Source organism: Ambystoma mexicanum, chromosome 10, assembly GCF_040938575.1.
Source record: "Ambystoma mexicanum isolate Mex_15411 chromosome 10, UKY_AmexF1_1, whole genome shotgun sequence".
Classification (NCBI taxonomy): Eukaryota; Metazoa; Chordata; class Amphibia; order Caudata; family Ambystomatidae; genus Ambystoma; species Ambystoma mexicanum.
The window spans coordinates 1,673,822,644-1,673,844,479 of NC_090932.1; the positions used below are offsets into that span (position 1 = coordinate 1,673,822,644).

The 21,836-nt window shown below is 51.7% G+C and overlaps 1 protein-coding gene across 20 annotated transcripts in view; it reads left to right on the top strand.

Annotated features, from left to right (window-relative positions):
* RIMBP2 (RIMS binding protein 2) overlaps positions 1-21,836 on the top strand; it is a 2,252,680-nt gene that overhangs the window by 1,213,989 nt on the left and 1,016,855 nt on the right. For 19 of the 20 annotated variants that reach the window (XM_069620091.1, XM_069620095.1, XM_069620096.1 and 16 more), the window contains one exon: positions 21,601-21,690. In XM_069620091.1, the coding sequence (XP_069476192.1) occupies positions 21,601-21,690 (90 nt within the window). Of the gene's footprint in view, positions 1-15,314; positions 15,457-21,600; positions 21,691-21,836 lie in introns of those variants that run through there. The other variant, XM_069620099.1, reaches the window with a different exon arrangement.

Consider the following 21,836-nt stretch of genomic DNA (forward strand, 5'->3'; position numbering starts at 1 on the left):
TACTGGCCTTTCAGAGGCGCTGATGTGACATGTAATAGCTGTGCCCGAACCCTACTGGCCTTTTAGAGGCGCTGATGTGACATGTAATAGCTCTGCCCGAACCCTACTGGCCTTTCAAAGACTATGAAGTGACATGTACTAGCTCTGCCGAACCCTACTGGCCTTTCAGAGGAGCTGATGTGACATGTAATAGCTTTGCCCAAACCCTACTGGCCTTTCAGAGGCATGGATGTGACATGTACTAGCTCTGCCCGAACCCTACTGGCCTTTCAGAGGCACTGATGTGACATGTAATAGCTCTGCCCCAACCCTACTGGCCTTTCAGAGGCGCTGATGTGACATGTAATAGCTCTGCCCGAACCCTACTGGCCTTTCAAAGACTATGAAGTGACATGTACTAGCTCTGCCTAACCCTACTGGCCTTTCAGAGGCGCTGATGTGACATGTAATAGCTTTGCCCAAACCCTACTGGCCTTTCAGAGGCATGGATGTGACATGTACTAGCTCTGCCCGAACACTACTGGCCTTTCAGAGGCACTGATGTGACATGTAATAGCTCTGCCCCAACCCTACTGGCCTTTCAGAGGCGCTGATGTGACATGTAATAGCTCTGCCCCACTGGCCTTTCAGAGGCGTGGAAGTGACATGTACTAGCTCTGCCCAAACCCTACTGCCCTTTCAGAGGCGTGGATGTGACATGTACTAGCTCTGCCCGAACCCTACTGGCCTTTCAGAGGCGCTGATGTGACATGTAATATATCTGCCTCAACCCTACTGGCCTTTCAGAGGCGCTGATGTGACCTGTAATAGCTCTGCCCCAACCCTACAGACCTTTCAGAGGTGCTGATGTGACATGTAATAGCTCTGCCCGAACCCCACTGGCCTTTCAGAGGTGCTGATGTGACATGTAATAGCTTTGCCGCAACCCTACTGGCCTTTCAGAGGCGTGAATGTGACATGGACTCGCTCTGCCCGAACCCTACTGGCCTTTCAGAGGCGCTGATGTGACATGTAAACGCTCTGCCCCAACCCCACTGGTCTTTCAGAGGCGCTGATATGAGATGTAATAGCTCTGCCCCAACCCCACTGGCCTTTCAGAGGCATGGAAGTGACATGCACTAGCTTTTCCGCAACCCTACTGGCCTTTCAGAGGCGTGGATGTGACACGGACTAGCTCTGCCGAACCCTTCTGGCCTTTCAGAGGCATTGATGTGATATGTAACTAGCTCTGTCCGTACACTACTGGCCTTTCAGAGGTGCCAATGTGACATGTAATAGCTCTGCCGAACCCTACTGGCCTTTCAGAGGCACTGATGTAACATGTAACTAGCTCTGCCCAAACACTAATGGCCTTTCAGAGATGCTGATGTGACATGTAATAGCTCTGCCCCACTGGCCTTTCAGAGGCGTGGAAGTGACATGTACTAGCTCTGCCCAAACCCTACTGCCCTTTCAGAGGCGTGGATGTGACATGTACTAGCTCTGCCCGAACCCTACTGGACTTTCAAAGGTGCTGATGTGACATGTACTACTCTGCCGCAACCCTACTGGCCTTTCAGAGGCGTGGATGTGACATGTACTAGCTCTGCCGAACCCTACTGGCCTTTCAAAGATGCTGATGTCACATGTACTAGCTCTGCCACAACCCTACTAGTCTTTCAGAGGCGCTGATGTGACATGTATTAGCTATGCCCGAACCCTACTGGCCTTTCAGAGGCGCTGATGTGACAAGTAATAGCTCTGGCCGAAATCTACTGGCCTTTCAGAGGCGCTGATGTGACATGTAATATATCTGCCTCAACCCCACTGGCCTTTCAGAGGCGCTGATGTGACATGTAATAGCTCTGCCCCAACCCCACTGGCCTTTCAGAGGCGCTGATGTGACATGTAATAGCTCTTCCCCAACCCCACTGGCCTTTCAGAGGCGTGGAAGTGACATGTACTAGCTTTACCGCAACCCTACTGGCCTTTCAGAGGCGTGGATGTGACATGGACTCGCTCTGCCCGAACCCTTCTGGCCTTTCAGAGACGCTGATGTGACATGTAATAGCTCTGCCTCAACCCCACTGGCCTTTCAGAGGCGCTGATGTGACATGTAATAGCTCTGCCCCAACCCCACTGGCCTTTCAGAGGCGTGGAAGTGACATGTACTAGCTTTGCCGCAACCCTACTGGCCTTTCAGAGGCGTGGCTGTGACATGTACTAGCTCTGCCCCAAACCCACTCTCCTTTCAGAGGATCTGATGTGACATGTAACTAGCTCTGCCCGAACCCTACCAGCCTTTCAGAGGCGGCGATGTGACATGTACTAGCTCTGATCGAACCCTACTGGCCTTTCAGAGGCGACGATGTGACGTGTACTAGCTCTGATCGAACCCTACTGGCCTTTCAGAGGCGCTGATGTGACATGTAACTAGCTCTGCCCGAACCCTACTGGCCTTTCAGAGATGCTGATGTGACATGTAATAGCTCTGCCCCACTGGCCTTTCAGAGGCGTGGAAGTGACATGTACTAGCTCTGCCCAAACCCTACTGCCCTTTCAGAGGCGTGGATGTGACATGTACTAGCTCTGCCGCAACCCTACTGGCCTTTCAGAGATGCTAATATGACATGTACTAGCTCTGCCGCAACCCTACTGGCCTTTCAGAGGCGTGGATGTGACATGTACTAGCTCTGCCCGAAACCTACTGGCCTTTCAAAGATGCTGATGTCACATGTACTAGCTCTGCCACAACCCTACTAGTCTTTCAGAGGCGCTGATGTGACATGTATTAGCTATGCCCGAACCCTACTGGCCTTTCAGAGGCGCTGATGTGACAAGTAATAGCTCTGGCCGAAATCTACTGGCCTTTCAGAGGCGCTGATGTGACATGTAATATATCTGCCTCAACCCCACTGGCCTTTCAGAGGCGCTGATGTGACATGTAATAGCTCTGCCCCAACCCCACTGGCCTTTCAGAGGCGCTGATGTGACATGTAATAGCTCTTCCCCAACCCCACTGGCCTTTCAGAGGCGTGGAAGTGACATGTACTAGCTTTACCGCAACCCTACTGGCCTTTCAGAGGCGTGGATGTGACATGGACTCGCTCTGCCCGAACCCTTCTGGCCTTTCAGAGACGCTGATGTGACATGTAATAGCTCTGCCTCAACCCCACTGGCCTTTCAGAGGCGCTGATGTGACATGTAATAGCTCTGCCCCAACCCCACTGGCCTTTCAGAGGCGTGGAAGTGACATGTACTAGCTTTGCCGCAACCCTACTGGCCTTTCAGAGGCGTGGCTGTGACATGTACTAGCTCTGCCCCAAACCCACTCTCCTTTCAGAGGATCTGATGTGACATGTAACTAGCTCTGCCCGAACCCTACCAGCCTTTCAGAGGCGGCGATGTGACATGTACTAGCTCTGATCGAACCCTACTGGCCTTTCAGAGGCGACGATGTGACATGTACTAGCTCTGATCGAACCCTACTGGCCTTTCAGAGGCGCTGATGTGACATGTAACTAGCTCTGCCCGAACCCTACTGGCCTTTCAGAGATGCTGATGTGACATGTAATAGCTCTGCCCCACTGGCCTTTCAGAGGCGTGGAAGTGACATGTACTAGCTCTGCCCAAACCCTACTGCCCTTTCAGAGGCGTGGATGTGACATGTACTAGCTCTGCCCGAACCCTACTGGCCTTTCAAAGGTGCTGATGTGACATGTACTACTCTGCCGCAACCCTACTGGCCTTTCAGAGGCGTGGATGTGACATGTACTAGCTCTGCCGAACCCTACTGGCCTTTCAAAGATGCTGATGTCACATGTACTAGCTCTGCCACAACCCTACTAGTCTTTCAGAGGCGCTGATGTGACATGTATTAGCTATGCCCGAACCCTACTGGCCTTTCAGAGGCGCTGATGTGACAAGTAATAGCTCTGGCCGAAATCTACTGGCCTTTCAGAGGCGCTGATGTGACATGTAATATATCTGCCTCAACCCCACTGGCCTTTCAGAGGCGCTGATGTGACATGTAATAGCTCTGCCCCAACCCCACTGGCCTTTCAGAGGCGCTGATGTGACATGTAATAGCTCTTCCCCAACCCCACTGGCCTTTCAGAGGCGTGGAAGTGACATGTACTAGCTTTACCGCAACCCTACTGGCCTTTCAGAGGCGTGGATGTGACATGGACTCGCTCTGCCCGAACCCTTCTGGCCTTTCAGAGACGCTGATGTGACATGTAATAGCTCTGCCTCAACCCCACTGGCCTTTCAGAGGCGCTGATGTGACATGTAATAGCTCTGCCCCAACCCCACTGGCCTTTCAGAGGCGTGGAAGTGACATGTACTAGCTTTGCCGCAACCCTACTGGCCTTTCAGAGGCGTGGCTGTGACATGTACTAGCTCTGCCCCAAACCCACTCTCCTTTCAGAGGATCTGATGTGACATGTAACTAGCTCTGCCCGAACCCTACCAGCCTTTCAGAGGCGGCGATGTGACATGTACTAGCTCTGATCGAACCCTACTGGCCTTTCAGAGGCGACGATGTGACATGTACTAGCTCTGATCGAACCCTACTGGCCTTTCAGAGGCGCTGATGTGACATGTAACTAGCTCTGCCCGAACCCTACTGGCCTTTCAGAGATGCTGATGTGACATGTAATAGCTCTGCCCCACTGGCCTTTCAGAGGCGTGGAAGTGACATGTACTAGCTCTGCCCAAACCCTACTGCCCTTTCAGAGGCGTGGATGTGACATGTACTAGCTCTGCCCGAACCCTACTGGCCTTTCAAAGGTGCTGATGTGACATGTACTACTCTGCCGCAACCCTACTGGCCTTTCAGAGGCGTGGATGTGACATGTACTAGCTCTGCCGAACCCTACTGGCCTTTCAAAGGTGCTGATGTCACATGTACTAGCTCTGCCACAACCCTACTAGTCTTTCAGAGGCGCTGATGTGACATGTATTAGCTATGCCCGAACCCTACTGGCCTTTCAGAGGCGCTGATGTGACAAGTAATAGCTCTGGCCGAAATCTACTGGCCTTTCAGAGGCGCTGATGTGACATGTAATATATCTGCCTCAACCCCACTGGCCTTTCAGAGGCGCTGATGTGACATGTAATAGCTCTGCCCCAACCCCACTGGCCTTTCAGAGGCGCTGATGTGACATGTAATAGCTCTTCCCCAACCCCACTGGCCTTTCAGAGGCGTGGAAGTGACATGTACTAGCTTTACCGCAACCCTACTGGCCTTTCAGAGGCGTGGATGTGACATGGACTCGCTCTGCCCGAACCCTTCTGGCCTTTCAGAGGCGCTGATGTGACATGTAATAGCTCTGCCTCAACCCCACTGGCCTTTCAGAGGCGCTGATGTGACATGTAATAGCTCTGCCCCAACCCCACTGGCCTTTCAGAGGCGTGGAAGTGACATGTACTAGCTTTGCCGCAACCCTACTGGCCTTTCAGAGGCGTGGCTGTGACATGTACTAGCTCTGCCCCAAACCCACTCTCCTTTCAGAGGATCTGATGTGACATGTAACTAGCTCTGCCCGAACCCTACCAGCCTTTCAGAGGCGGCGATGTGACATGTACTAGCTCTGATCGAACCCTACTGGCCTTTCAGAGGCGATGATGTGACATGTACTAGCTCTGATCGAACCCTACTGGCCTTTCAGAGGCGCTGATGTGACATGTAACTAGCTCTGCCCGAACCCTACTGGCCTTTCAGAGATGCTGATGTGACATGTAATAGCTCTGCCCCACTGGCCTTTCAGAGGCGTGGAAGTGACATGTACTAGCTCTGCCCAAACCCTACTGCCCTTTCAGAGGCGTGGATGTGACATGTACTAGCTCTGCCCGAACCCTACTGGCCTTTCAGAGGCGCTGATGTGACATGTAATATATCTGCCTCAACCCCACTGGCCTTTCAGAGGCGCTGATGTGACATGTATTAGCTCTGCCCCAACCCCACTGGCCTTTCAGAGGCGCTGATGTGACATGTAATAGCTCTTCCCCAACCCCACTGGCCTTTCAGAGGCGTGGAAGTGACATGTACTAGCTTTACCGCAACCCTACTGGCCTTTCAGAGGCGTGGATGTGACATGGACTCGCTCTGCCCGAACCCTTCTGGCCTTTCAGAGGCGCTGATGTGACATGTAATAGCTCTGCCTCAACCCCACTGGCCTTTCAGAGGCGCTGATGTGACATGTAATAGCTCTGCCCCAACCCCACTGGCCTTTCAGAGGCGTGGAAGTGACATGTACTAGCTTTGCCGCAACCCTACTGGCCTTTCAGAGGCGTGGATGTGACATGGACTCGCTCTGCCCAAACCCTACTGGCCTTTCAGAGGCGTGGCTGTGACATGTACTAGCTCTGCCCCAAACCCACTCTCCTTTCAGAGGATCTGATGTGACATGTAACTAGCTCTGCCCGAACCCTACCGGCCTTTCAGAGGCGGCGATGTGACATGTACTAGCTCTGATCGAACCCTACTGGCCTTTCAGAGGCGACGATGTGACATGTACTAGCTCTGATCGAACCCTACTGGCCTTTCAGAGGCGCTGATGTGACATGTAACTAGCTCTGCCCGAACCCTACTGGCCTTTCAGAGATGCTGATGTGACATGTAATAGCTCTGCCCCACTGGCCTTTCAGAGGCGTGGAAGTGACATGTACTAGCTCTGCCCAAACCCTACTGCCCTTTCAGAGGCGTGGATGTGACATGTACTAGCTCTGCCCGAACCCTACTGGCCTTTCAGAGGCGCTTTTGTGACATGTACTAGCTCTGCCGAACCCTACTGGCCTTTCAGAGGCACTGATGTGACATGCACTAGATCTTATCGAACCCTACTGGCCTTTCAGAGGCGGCGATGTGACATGTAACTAGCTCTGCCCCAACCCCACCGGCCTTTCAGAGGCATTAGTATTACATGCGACAGAGTTCCATCCCTACTGACCTTACAGAGGAAAAGCTCTGTCATGTGACCGAATCTTCCCAGCGTTACTGGCCTTTCAAGGCTTTGATACACATGCAAGAAGCTCTGTGTTACCGGCCTTTCAGAAGCACTGGCCTATGTGAGTATGAGTATCACAGCATAGGTTGTACAGCAGAGGATAGTAGATCCGCTGTACACCCACTCATTCACATGCACACCCATTCACCCAGCCATGCATCATACATGATCTCATTCACTCACACATATATGCATACAAAACACATTCTTCTTACCTTCAGCCCCAGTCCAGACTCCACTCCTCACTGCGCACCGGCCTCCCTAGGAACACAGAAGCTCCCTGGCTCCCGGGCCACATGAACAGGTACCAGGAAGCAAAGCGTGTTTCCTGGTCCCTGCACAAGCACACAGGAGCCCGAGTGCACCCAGTCACTGTGTCAGGCAGTCTGAAGGTGTAGGGAGGCCCGGGAGCACCCCTTACTCCTGTTCCCCAGCCTACACCCCCAATAGGCTATGCCAGGCTAGGGAAGCCAAACTCCCCGGCCTTGCATGGTCCATCGGACATGCGCCCCATGGAACAGAAACTGTCAAAGTGCAATCACGTTTCCCTGAGACTGTTTAAGCCCGCCCAGGAGTGCTCCCCGCAGTGCAGAAAGCAGCTGTGGGGGTGTTCAGTGCTTACACTGGGAGGGCTCTACTATAATGGGCAAGGATGCTTGCAGGTTACCACCTATCGCCCATTACTGATGACAGAGGCGTAGACAGGGCAGGGCCTGAGCGGGCAAGGCCCACCCAAAATCTATAAATGGCCACTCAGCAGTGCTGTGTGGGCATTTACAGATGTTAATATCACTGAGGTGGGCCCAAATACATTAGCTTCAGGCCCCGCTTTTTGGACAATCCTGGCTACGCCTCTGATTGGCGGGCTGCCACTGGTTGTAGGATTAGCCCAAACAGAGTGCTGACACTGGTCTGGAGTTTCATAGATCCCGGATTCAGCAAAACATGTCTTCCTGGATCTGGAAAAAGAAAAGCCATTTGCACCCTTCAATTGGTTTAGAGTTGGACTTCAGTAAAAGGTGCAGAAGCCTGGATTCAAACCCACGTCTTTAGGCCTAGAGGTGAGACACTTACCAGCAAGACTACTTAAACATTTTATCAGGGTGCGTGTGAAATTATTTGTTAGGCTGCTCTCTTCAGAAACATGTAAATACAGCTTTTTAGTTTTAAAAGGTGTGCACCTTTAATAATTGATCAGCATCATTATAAGAAACACTCTCCTCTTGAGTTATTTTCAAGGTGTTCCTGAGTAATCTTCTGAGAGGCAAATGTTTATGGGGGGCAATCCTCCCACCCCTGTTATTGGCGGGATCACACAGTAAATATTCCATTTACAGCACTGCCTAAACACCCAGGAGTTGCAGGATAGTTTTCAAGCAAGACCCACAGTCGGCATGATCTATTCTGTTGCATACTGACTCCGTTAATAGTTACTCAAACAGTGTGAGGTTATTAAGTCCGTACTAATCAGCGAATCATGAAAGGTTCTCCAGGGCAAGCTAGGGTTCCACGCAGGCAAAGATGCATTCAATTTAGGTCAGACCGCCACTGGCAAGGACTGATGAGAATGGAGGGGAAGGTGGTCCATACTTGCCATCCTAGCCTTGACATTTTCAGGTAGGGCCTTGCTGGACCAACGCACTGAAATGCACCTTGATTACCTAGGCGTAGCAAGCAAGGCGCCCACATCCAGGCATACACACGGTCACTCAGAGAGAACAACTGAAACCAACACGCATGGGAAAGCCAACCGTTAGACCTTTTGACTAGGCATATGGTGGGCATTAGCCAGGCATTGCCATAAGGGTACCACCTGTCCATGAGATGGAAACATCTAGAAAATAGTGCAAGTACCTGGGTATATAAAGTCATTGCCTGGCAAATGCCTAGTGCCTATACACAAGCCAAAACTGGTGGTTTTTGGAATGCGTTTTGTAGACAGGACTTTGGTGCAGGGAACAGATGCAAGGACACACATATTTCTTACAAATAAAGTGGCTGATTACACACATTGTCTGAGATTTGTATTACACCAGGAGCTCATTTACAGAGACAATGAAGTAATTACACACTTAAAAGAATTCTTAGATATAACACTGACTGGCCCTATACAGCGCAAGGTTTGATATTGCTTTGTGATGGAGCTAACTCAAAGAGTTCACAAGAGAGGATGTTTTGGCATCAAGAGGCAGGTTGTTGGTGAGAATGCCATAAAGCTTAACATAGTCAATTGAGTGGGTGGGTGAATGACCAAACACACAGCTATGTGTGGCCCTCCTTACAGCTCATCTCCACCCTGTGTTACAATGCAAGAGTGCAGATTACAACTAATATCCAAAACTAAATAAGGATGGGTGTAAAGCACTGAATCAATCATAACCACTGGCATTGCTCTGGGCAGCCTTCACTACTATTGTTACTATCAGTCTTAGCCCTGCAACTAATGTGAGCAGCCCCGCCCGAACTGCTATTGCACGAGGCCTAACATTTCTGGTGATGGCCAGTGTTCTCTTGCAAAGGGGGCACTGTCAAGCCGTTGAGAGTGATCTGCACCTTCTGGTGGCAGAACCAAGACTGATTTGCTAATGGCTTGTCCTCTTCTGTAATGACACAATCATGTTAAAGAATGATGGCATGGAAGGTTGCATAGGGCAATGATAGTGGTAATGTTAAATTCAAAGCCTTGCATCTATCATTTTTTGATTTTCCTTCACTCTCCCCCTCCAGGATTACATGTTTCTCACTAAATATCTCACGGGTTCACTTCTACTCGAGCAGTTCTTGCAGCAGAATATACACTATGAATGCAGTGTGTAAGCGTCTTCTGCTGCAGAAATCTGCATGCAAGGAGCATCACATGCTCTCATGCATTGTTTGATGCAGTTAAGCATCTTATTAAGCCGGATGTGAACAACAGTTATAGTGCCACAAAAAATAAACACACATACAATTACAGAAATGAACCTGTGATTTTAGGTTTAAGGAAACAGCTCCAACGTATTACTGGGAGGTTGGAAATGTAACTAAGATAAACAGTGCAGTTAAAACAAGCATTGGCAAGGCCAACAGTTTGTGCTTAGGTGTGGGCACAAGAAAGGCACTTGCCAGGCACTGCCATAGTGGTATTAACTTGCCATTGACAGCAGCATGTGCAAAATGGTGCGAGTACTTGGGTATCTAATACCAGTGACTGGCAAATGCATAATACTTATACAGAATCCAAAACGGTTGGCTTTTAACAGGACTTTAGTGAAGGGCACACGAAGTGCTTATAAATCGAGTGGCTGAAGGCAGACCTGGCAAGACTTTTTTTATTACCCCAGAAGCGGGCTTGCAGCTCCAATTAAGACATTAACTCTCAGAAATCTGCTTTGAAAAAACACATGCCTGCACTTCCAGCATAAAGATTGATGGTAAGGCTTAAGTAAAAGGAGCTTAAAGTGTTCCCATGAGGAGGTGTTTTGGGCTGGCGGGGCAGGCACTGGGTGAGAATGGCCATAGGGTTAGCATGACCATGGTCAGTCAATGGGTGGGCAGATAAGCAAACACCTACAAGTGTGAGTCCCTCATCATACGCCAGTTCTCCCGATCTGTGCTCTAATGCAATCGCTCCGTCTGATAGGTGGGGCTTCCCAGTAGCCCAAACTAAAAATAGCCAGTCAGCATCATGCTACTTTGTAGTGGGCCCCCTGCTTGGGCCACATACCTAGCTTAGCGAGTGGCATCCCATCTCCCTGGTCATTAATGCTTTCCTGGCTGGGGGACATGCATCCCTGCCCGGGAGAAGCAAACACTCCATGGCCATGCCCCCTGCAGAGCAGCTCTTCAGATGCAAATTGCTCTGAAGTTGCTGCTGGGTGCCCAGGAGGAAGGTCTCTCGGTTGGTTCCCGTGGTCTTAACATCGCTACTGGCAGGGCCTTCTTTCTAGGGGGTCCAGGAGATCGCCTTGCATGGGCCTGCTGGAAGTTTCTTTCCCCTCCCCCACTCCGTATTTAAGGTGCAAGTGCCACTTTAGATCAGTTACACCCCCTCCCCCTCCGTTCCCCGGTGTAGTAGTTCAGCCAGGTGTCCAGGACAGGACCCTAGGCTTCCTGGGGAATCGCCCTCCACGGTCCACCAGTAGTGGTGAGGGTGCCATCGCTCAACCCCGGAGCACAGACTGGCTTGCCACTGGCAGGCGCTCTCCCCGTCAGCAGCTTCAAGGCACTCTGCCCAGTTCCTTGACGCGGGCCACTGTTGCCCGCATCATCCTTACCACTGGGTATGCAGGGTTCCTGGCTCTCATGCAGAGCCACCCCCTCGCCCACCGAAACCTCCATTCAGCCAAGAATTCTACAATCCTGCAAAGACTTTTCTTAACCAATGCCACTGAAGAACTGCCCGTGACCAGAGCCAGAATGAGGGACAGTCAACGGCGCGCGGCCAGGTGACCTCCTCCCCATTTGGGCCAGGACCTGCTGAGTCAGAACATCTGACTTTGCCTGCCCCAGCAGCCTCCTCAGGTGCTTCTGGATGGTTAGCCTCAAGCCTGGTCATCGGCGAGTGCTTGACCATCAGTGGTGCATCATGGGTGTCCTGCACAGCATCCCTCTATGCCCCCTCCATGTCCTGCACAGCATCCCTCGATGTCCCCTCCATGTCCCGCACAGCATCCCTCGATGTCCCCTCCATGTCCCGCACAGCATCCCTCGATGCCCCCTCCATGTCCCGCACAGCATCCCTCGATGTCCCCTCCATGTCCCGCACAGCATCCCTCGATGTCCCCTCCATGTCCCGCACAGCATCCCTCAATGTCCCCTCCATGTCCCGCATAGCATCCCTCTATGTCCCCTCCATGTCCTGCACAGCATCCCTCGATGTCCCCTCCATGTCCTGCACAGCATCCCTCGATGTCCCCTCCATGTCCCGCACAGCATCCCTCGATGCCCCCTCCATGTCCTGCACAGCATCCCTCCATGTCCCCTCCATGTCCTGCACAGCATCCCTCGATGTCCCCTCCAGGTCCCGCACAGCATCCCTCGATGCCCCCACCATGTCCCGCACAGCATCCCTCGATGTCCCCTCCATGTCCCGCACAGCATCCCTCGATGTCCCCTCCATGTCCCGCACAGCATCCCTCTATGTCCCCTCCATGTCCCGCACAGCATCCCTCGATGTCCCCTCCATGTCCGGCACAGCATCCCTCGATGTCCCCTCCATGCCCCGCATAGCATCCCTTTATGCCACCTCCATGTCCCGCAGAGCATCCCTCGATGTCCCCTCCATGTCCTGCACAGCATCCCTCTATGCCCCCTCCATGTCCTGCACAGCATCCCTCGATGTCCCCTCCATGTCCCGCACAGCATCCCTCGATGCCCCCTCCATGTCCCGCACAGCATCCCTCGATGTCCCCTCCATGTCCCGCACAGCATCCCTCGATGTCCCCTCCATGTCCTGCACAGCCTCCCTCGATGTCCCCTCCATGTCCCGCACAGCATCCTTCGATGTCCCCTCCATGTCCTGCACAGCATCCCTCGATGTCCCCTCCATGTCCCGCACAGCATCCCTCGATGTCCCCTCCATGTCCCGCACAGCATCCCTCGATGTCCCCTGCATGTCCCGCAGAGCATCCCTCGATGTCCCCTCCATGTCCCGCACAGCATCCCTCGATGTCCCCTCCATGTCCCGCACAGCATCCCTCGATGTCCCCTCCATGTCCCGCACAGCATCCCTCTATGTCCCCTCCATGTCCCGCACAGCATCCCTCGATGTCCCCTCCATGTCCCGCACAGCATCCCTCTATGTCCCCTCCATGCCCCGCGCAGCATCCCTTGATGTCTCCTCCATGCCCCGCACAACATCCCTCGATGTCCCCTCCATGTCCCGCGCAGCATCCATCCCCTCCATGTCCTGCACAGCATCCCTTGATGTCCCCTCCATGTCCTGCACATCATCCCTCGTCCCCTCCATGTCCTGCACAGCATCCCGCGATGTCCCCTCCATGTCCCGCACAGCATCCCTCTATGTCCCGCACAGCATCCCTCTATGTCCCCTCCATGTCCTGCACAGCATCCCTCGATGTCCCCTCCATGTCCCGCACAGCATCCCTCGATGTCCCCTCCATGTCCTGCACAGCATCCCTCGATGTCCCCTCCATGTCCCGCACAGCATCCCTCGATGTCCCCTCCATGTCCTGCACAGCATCCCTCGATGTCCCCTCCATGTCCCGTACAGCATCCCTCGATGTCCCCTCCATGTCCCGCACAGCATCCCTCTATGTCCCCTCCATGTCCCGCACAGCATCCCTCGATGTCCCCTCGATGTCCCGCACAGCATCCCTTGATGTCCCCTCCATGTCCCGCACAGCATCCTTCAATGTCCCCTCCATGTCCCGCACAGCATCCCTCGATGTCCCCTCCATGTCCCGCACAGCATTCCTCGATGTCCCCTCCATGTCCCGCACAGCATCCCTCGATGTCCCCTCCATGTCCCGCACAGCATCCCTCTATGTCCCCTCCATGTCCCGCACATCATCCCTCGATGTCCCCTCCATGTCCCGCACAGCATCCCTTGATGTCCCCTCCATGTCCCGCACAGCATCCTTCAATGTCCCCTCCATGTCCCGCACAGCATCCCTCGATGTCCCCTCCATGTCCCGCACAGCATTCCTCGATGTCCCCTCCATGTCCTGCACAGCATCCCTCGATGTCCCCTCCATGTCCCGCACAGCATTCCTCGATGTCCCCTACATGTCCCGCACAGCATCCCTCGATGTCCCCTCCATGTCCCGCACAGCATCCCTCGATGTCCCCTCCATGTCCCGCACAGCATCCCTCGATGTCCCCTACATGTCCCGCACAGCATTCCTCGATGTCCCCTACATGTCCCGCACAGCATACAGTCTTTCACTGCTGTAATAGATCGAGGTGGGCCCTACGTGAGTCACACGGGAATATTTGAGGCTGGGCCTGCATAGTGTGTGGCACGGCATAAGCATTGTAAGTAGCCAAGGTACCTTTCTGGGAGGTCGCTGTAACTAGGGAAGTGGTTAACCTAATGCGCTTGAGCTTTCATGCATAGCATGAAAAGTAGAACCATTTATTTGGTTATGTTATTTACTGCAGCCTATACCGTGCACCGCTGCCCCTTTTGTGGTCTCCAGGCGCTCTGGCGGATCTGAAAAGAAAGCGGGCTGGAGGGCTTTTTAGTGGGTTTGAGAGGGAAAAGCGCAAGAGAGCTTTGAATTGCTCTTGGTAGCTTCAATTGTGAAAGACCAGTCACTGTGTGCTGTTTTGTTTTTAGTTGGCATTCGTTATGTGGTGCTTGGTGTGTGAGGGTGTGTGCAGAGATTTGCATGTGTGGCTGGCTTAGTTTCTTGTTCAGTGTTGTGTGGTGTGTGCAGTTTGTTGTATTTTGTGGTGGTTTTATATTTTGCTGCGATAGAGGTATGGTGTATTTTGTTCTGCGTTTTAGGGTAAGCAGAATATTTGAGCGTTGTTAGTGGGTTTGTGGATAGTTGCATCATGCTCAGCTAAGTTTAATGCATTGTCTACCCTCAAAATTCATCTAAATTCGATACATTGGCTACCCTCAATATTCATCTAAATTCAATGCATTGTCTACCCTCAAATTCATCTAAGTTCAATACATTGGCTCCCCTCAAACGTCCTCTAAATTCAGTACATTGGCTACCCTCAATATTCATCTAAATTCAAGGCAATGTCTACCCTCAAAATTCATCTAAGTTCAATACATTGGCTCCCCTCAAACTTCATCTAAATTCAGTACATTGGCTACCCTGAATATTCATCTAAATTCAATGCATTGTCTACCCTCAAAATTCATCTAAGTTCAATACATTGGCTCCCCTCAAACTTCATCTAAATTCAATACATTGGCTACACACAAAATTCAGCTAAATTCAGTACACTGGCCCCCCAACTGATGAAACTGGCCAACACGGGCCTCTTGGGCTGGCCCTCCAGTCATTGCCATGGTGCCCAACTGAGGCCTGTCCCAGCACGGAGGCCAGTGCTCTGTGGGAAATCCTGACTGCATATGTCTGCCAGTGACCAACAGGGCGGGTGAGTGACCCGGAGAGGCCCATGGGCCACTAGTGGACTTGTTCTATTTGGCTTATCCTCCATGCTGAAGGCCCGACACGCCTCTGCAGGCGCACTATGCACTGTTCTGTGGTGGAGAAGATGCCACAGCGTTGTGTCTCCACGCAGAAGTAGGCGATGTGCGCGCAGTGCCCACGCGCAGGGAGTCAGATGCCTCTCTCCGGGGGGCGAGGGTGCTTTTTTCACTTAGACAGTCATGTCAGCTCGCATTATTGCACAGAAGTCATCCTCCTACACCGGGTCTTTGGAGCCAGCCTTTCCGTGCCTCCTTCCTGGAGAATTTCCCTGGCTCGTCCGGGTGAAGACACAGCGCGCGCCGCTTGGCGCCATTCCTCTCGCAAGCATGCAACTCATCTACTGCAAGGTAATTAGGCTGACTGGGGCTTTACTGATTTTGGGGGTGCCATTGACGAGGTCGTTTCGGACTCTTTTGCATTTTGTCTAAAATGGCGCCGACAGGAAGCCGGGCGCTGGAGTTCTTCTGGTCGACAGGTTTCCACTGTGGCAAGAAGGCTGGCTGTCCAGGCACGGTGCCAGTGGGGCCGCCGTGGCTGGAACAGCCGAGGGCCACCCTGCCTGGCCCGGTGCAGCCTCTGCACGTTGCATGGAGGTGGGGGCTGGGAGAGTCGAGGCTTCGACTGCCTGTTCTATGATAAGTCACGTGTTAGCTTGCGATGTGATGCTTCAGTATTTCATGCGATTACAGATGCATTATGCTCTGTTTGTGTGGTATTTATAAAGTGTGAACCCAGCTGGCAAGCCATGAAGTCTTGCACAAAGGGAACGCACCCGAGGGTCACAGGGAGCGTGTGGGGGTAGCATAGATTGCTTGGATGGGTAATTGAGGGTGGGGGGGCAATGGGGCTCTAGCGGGGGAGAAGTAAGGTTGACTGGGCGGCTCATGGATGGGTGAGATAGTCTTTGAAGAGTAGGGTCTTCAGGTTGTGTGATTACATGTTGTGTTGGAAGTTGTTATGTAAGAAACCCAAGTGACTACCCCTACACAAAGCATAAGAAGATATTGTGATTTGTGATGCTTTGTGTAAGAACCTGCAGTGTGCCCGGCGACTTCAGGGCGAGGAAGGGGGTGGGTGGCTGTAGGATCAGAGGGTCAGGGGTGGATTTCAACACATGTTGTGTCCTTTGTTTGCTTGCTGGCCATTAGTGTTGTCATTGCGCTGTACACGGTACACTAGTGGGGGTTTCCATTTACACATCACACCCTGGAGCTGTGCCGGGTGCCTCTGCGGTATCTCACCACGGATGCCAAGGTCTCGCTTCTCATGCCACAGACCCCCCCCCCTACTGCTGATGCCCGCGGGGCTCCTACAGCTCATAGAAGGGCACCCGCCATCCACTGACACCGGACCCTCCCTCATGCCTGATGCAAGCAACCCCTAACCACAGAGGGAATCCCCCCTGGCACATGCAGGGGGGTCCCCAACCGCAGCCACTTGAGGTGCCCCAAAATCCAACACCCAGGGGTCCCCGACTGCTGTTACCAGGTGGATCCCAATAAACGATAGCCAGTGGGCTCCCCAGCACCGGTACCTGGATACTCACAAGTACTCTTACTCACCGGTTCCCCATCGCTGAGTCTGGGGAGCTCTGCCCCAAAAGTCAATACCCCCACCCCATATCTGAGACAAAAGAGGTTCCCCCAACACTGATTCCTCAGAATCTACCACAGCTGATAGGTATTATTAATTATTATTATTATCAGGGTATTTATTGAGCCTGGACTTAGCGTCATGAAGCAGTGGAGCGCTTTACAATCACAGGAAGAACAACACAGTGAGGGACGTAGAGAAAAAGGAGTGGGGAGCTTGCAGGGGAGGGTGAGCAATTGGCAGCAAGAGATCTACAAGCAACCAAGGGGGGCGGGGGCAGTGGAAGCTGATCACTGAGTCTCGGATGATACTTAGCTCCCCAACCCCAATACCTATGGGGGTCCACCACCACTGATGAAAAGGATTTCAGACCACCAGTATCCAGGACCCCCCCCATGGACGCACTTCCTCTTCCAATACCCGCGGGGTCCTGCAATACAGATATCCAGACAGTGCACCTCCATTGACACCGGACGATCCTCCACCACAGATATCTTTGGGGGTCTTCCCTCAAATATACTCTGGGGTCGCCCATCACCAATAGCTGATGCCTCACACTTCCAAACCCTGGGGTCACCAACAAATGACACACAGGGTATCCATCACCCTAACACCCAGAGGGCCTTCTGCCATGGCATCAAGGAGGTCTACTACAATAATACTTGATTGTCCCCCAGCTGATGAAACCAATGGTCACCAATGCCAACACATGGGGTGTCCCACCATAGATATTCAGACGTCCCCATACCAATACTTTCTAGGGGAACTGCTGGCACCAATACTTAGAGGTCCCCCCACAACTAACAGCAGGCACTGCCCATCACTGTTACTCAGGGGCACCCCTGCCGTCTACACCAGGGAGTTTGACCACACTGCCCCACCACAGATTCCCTCCCTGAGACCACAGGGTCCCCCATGACCCATGTCTGTCAACACAGTAATCCACCACTGCCAACCATCAGTGACACTCAGATGTCCATCAACAGCAATGCAGAGAGCCCCCCCCACCAGTACCCAATGGCCCCAACGCATTTACCCACGGGGCCACCACTGCCCATACCAGGTTGTTATAATACCAGATACACATTGAGCGTTCTCCAATGAAAGGTGCTCTGCGGTCTTCTATCAGCCATATCTAGGGTTTTCCCAACTGTATGTAACACGAATACTCCCCCTTTCCACTGGCCGGAGTCACCCACAGCCATAATGCCGGGGGTTGCCCATCAGAAATGCTCAGCGTTTTCCCCACTGTTGATATCAGGTGAAGCCCCATCACTGATGCTCACGGGATCCCCCACCATTATCATGATCATCGCCATCATCATCATCACCATTATCTTCAGCATCGTCATCATCATCACATAGTCACCATTACCTTCATCCTCATGGTCGTCATCACCATCATCGTCACCATCATCACCATCGTCATCATCATCACATAGTCACCATTACCTTCATCCTCATGGTCGTCATCATCACCATCATCGCGCCTTGAAACACTTGTGTATAGGCGCGTTACAAATGCCATATCATATCATATATCATATCATCGTCACCATCATCACCATTATCTTCATCATCGTCATCATCATCACATAGTCACCATTACCTTCATCCTCATGGTCGTCATCATCACCATCATCGTCACCATCATCACCATTATCTTCATCATCGTCATTATCATCACATTGTCACCACTACCTTCATCCTCATGGTCGTCATCATCACCATTGTCATCATCATCAATGTCTTCATCATCAACGTGATCATCATCACCGTCATCGTCATCATCAGCATTAACTTCATCATCATCGTCATCACATTGTCACCATTACCTTCATCCTCATGGTCGTCTTCATCACCGTCATCATTATCATCTACGTGATCGTCATCATAGTCATCACCGTCATCATCATCATTATCATGAAATGTATTTTGGATGAAAAGTAATCATTAAAACCTGCAAATAACAAGACAATTTACATGCCATCATAATTCACATAATAGAATAAAACAGCAATGCAATAGATTTCCTCCTAAAACACAATCCATAACTATTCTAAACACATGAAATAAAAGTGAGATGATGAAAACATGTGATTCCTGTGTTCATGATAACAAATAAACAACGAGCCCACACATACGATTCCAGCACCACAAAAAAAACTGCTCATCATAGCAATACTCATGCTATCATCACAGGCTGATGTCTCGAAGTGGTACCCCACTATCACTATTAGGGTGGGCTCCAACACCATCGCTGGCACAGGGGTTGCACCCCACCCCTGCCTGCATGAAGCACCGGGCTTCTTAATATGACATGAAACTCTCCAATGGCTTCTAATATGATTTTATCTCCAGGCTGGACTACTGCACCAGCCGCTTCCTCAATCTGCCTAACTCCTCCCTTCGACCCTCTTCAACTAATCCAGAATAGGAGTGTGAGACTTATCCTTGGCCTCAAACCCAGGGACCGCATCTCTCCAGAACTAAAACCTCTCCACTGGCTCCCGGTTGCAGCTGGGATCATGTTCAAGACCCTCTGCATCATCCACAAGGCTTTCTGGGGCCTCGGACCTCGCTACACCCAACTGCCTCTCACTAAATACCTCCCTGCTAGAGCCCATCGGTCCTCTAGCTCCAACTCTCTGCAGATCAGCTGCTTTTCCAAGCAGAGAGTGGAGGGTAGATCCCTCTACTCCGCAGACGCCTGCCTCCCTCTGGAATGGCCTCCCTGCCCCTCTTATACTTGAGCCAGATCTCCTTAAGTTCCGGAAGCTTCTCAAGACCCTCCTTTTCTCTTCCTTCTTCCACCTTCCCTCTCCCCTCCCCTGCTAATGTCCCCCTCTGCCTCTTGACTGGCTGTCTGGTTCCTTCAGATTTTTACAGGGCACCAGGCCCTCCTCGACCTGTCTACCCCTGCACTTGGTCTCCTCTGACCCCCTGCCCCTTTCTGCCCTTGTCCTTCCGGGGCTCCCTGCCCTGCACTAGACTGGCTGGACCTGCACCCCACTGAGCCCTTCCAGCCCCGTCCCTCGCACTTGCACGATCCGAATCTCACAAAATGTAGTAGGACCATTATTGTTTTTTTCTGCCCTGTCCCCCCACCCCCCCTTTTGTCTTGTGGTGCCTGGGAACACTTTCTGCTGTATAGGCACCATACAAATGTTCAATGAATAAAAATAAATAAAATCCTTCGATTAGAGCGGATCTGTATCAGACTACTGTGAATTTTAATGGCTGTTTGACGACGGTGGCCAATTGGATGAGTGCAAGTCAGCCAGAGTGTAACGGCGCAGAAAACGGAAATTATCACCTTTTGCTTAAGAACAAACACCAGGGCTCATTACTAGTTGGGCGGTGCAGGTTTAATGCAACGGTATTACTGTATACCACCGCATTACCGCACCGGCCAACTATACATTTGGCAGAACGTTGAGGGATTCACCTCCAGCTATCAGCTGGAGGTAAATCCACAGACCTTCCGCTACATTTTGGCGGAATTACCACAGGCCGAATTATCGCCACAGTAACTCCGCCAAAATTCCCCATTGAGTCCTACAGTCTCAAAATAAATGGGGATTTACACCGCCTACCACTGGACAAATTTGTGATGACAATGATACAGTTTCATGGTATCTCGACGGATTTACCGGCCAGATACCACCAAACGTATAATGAGCCCAGATAACCCTTCCGTTAGGCCTGACTCGCTGGAGCCCCCATGGTGTAGCACGTTCGGAACCTGAGGGTTCAGACTGATTCTGTTCTATCTTTTGCTGCTTGGTGGAATTGGCCACCCAAAAAGATTTTTTGTTTAGCGATCCTTACGCCACCCAAGCAGATATACTACCTTACTCAGAAAATCAGCCATGCTCTTCTCCCATTCTGAATGGATTCTTGCAGTGGTGTCCATTCCAACTGATCCTTTCTTTAAGGAAGAAAGCCCAGAGGCAGGTGATCTAATATTCACACAAGTGCTAACAATGGAGCCTCTTGACGCCCACTCAGGCATTCCTGTGATTTGGGATGAAGCAAAGTGGTTTGGCCCCAGTCCATATGCACAGAGTGAAGCACTGTTGGTCCCATCGTCATTTCATCGAGGAGATTTGGTCGAATACAAATCCATGGAAAAAATATATATTTTAATCCATTTGGCTGCCAATGTATGCGGGGGAAGACCCCCAGTATTCCCCTTCTCTCTCTCTCCACCTTAATTATTACCCTTACCCCCCTTCACATATATTTGCGGCAGTCAAATTCGGTCAAAACATTTCGATGCATTTGTTTTCGACCAGATCTCCAGGGCAGTAAACTTCCAATGCCCAGAAAATAAGGGCTGGAGTGACAAACAAAGTGCTCGTATTTTATTGTAATCAAATGTGTTACCACAGAATGTGGGTGAAGACAACCTGCACTACCACTTCCCACATCCATCAATATTGCCTGACCCCCAACTCCCCATCTACATTTTGAGGGTACAATTTGATTAAGAAAATGTGAGCAAATAAAATTCGACCACTTGCTGTTCGAGCAAGAGGCCCCCTACCAAAGGAAGTAGTCTGTGTGTTGTACTGTACTGTGTGCTGCGTGACAGTCAAAAGAATGTTCCCCGAAGTCCCATCTTTCCCATTGGAAAACTGTAGCAACATGTGTTGTTCTTTATTTCATAAACAGAAAAAAGTGGGTGTCGTACATTGTTGCCTTGGTTAATATCTTCATGTATTGGGGTCTTCCTGCCCAGTTGCCACGGTACAGCTCCTCGTGTCAGTGCCACGTTCTCACTCTGGCTACGTGCAGGCGCCTAAGCCACTGATTTCGTGGTGTGAGCTGTAATCTTGTGTAGAATTAATGGGGGGCGTCTCTCATTTCCTAAACACCTCTTTCGTTTCTTGCAGGACTATGAACTGAAGGACAGCGTGCGAGAGAGGAACCGTCTGAGTTTGCAGTATGCCAGCCTTTCCCGCAGAGCTCTGCAGTATGACCAGGTACGCTCTCCTGCCTGCTCGCGCTTATGTCCAGCTGCTAGGTGGTGCTAGGATATGGCCAGGAGCAGCGGGGCCAAGGCTCGTTTGCCTTTCACGGGAAAAGAAATGGCAAAAGGTTTCGCTGCACTGCCCAATCAGACTCGAAG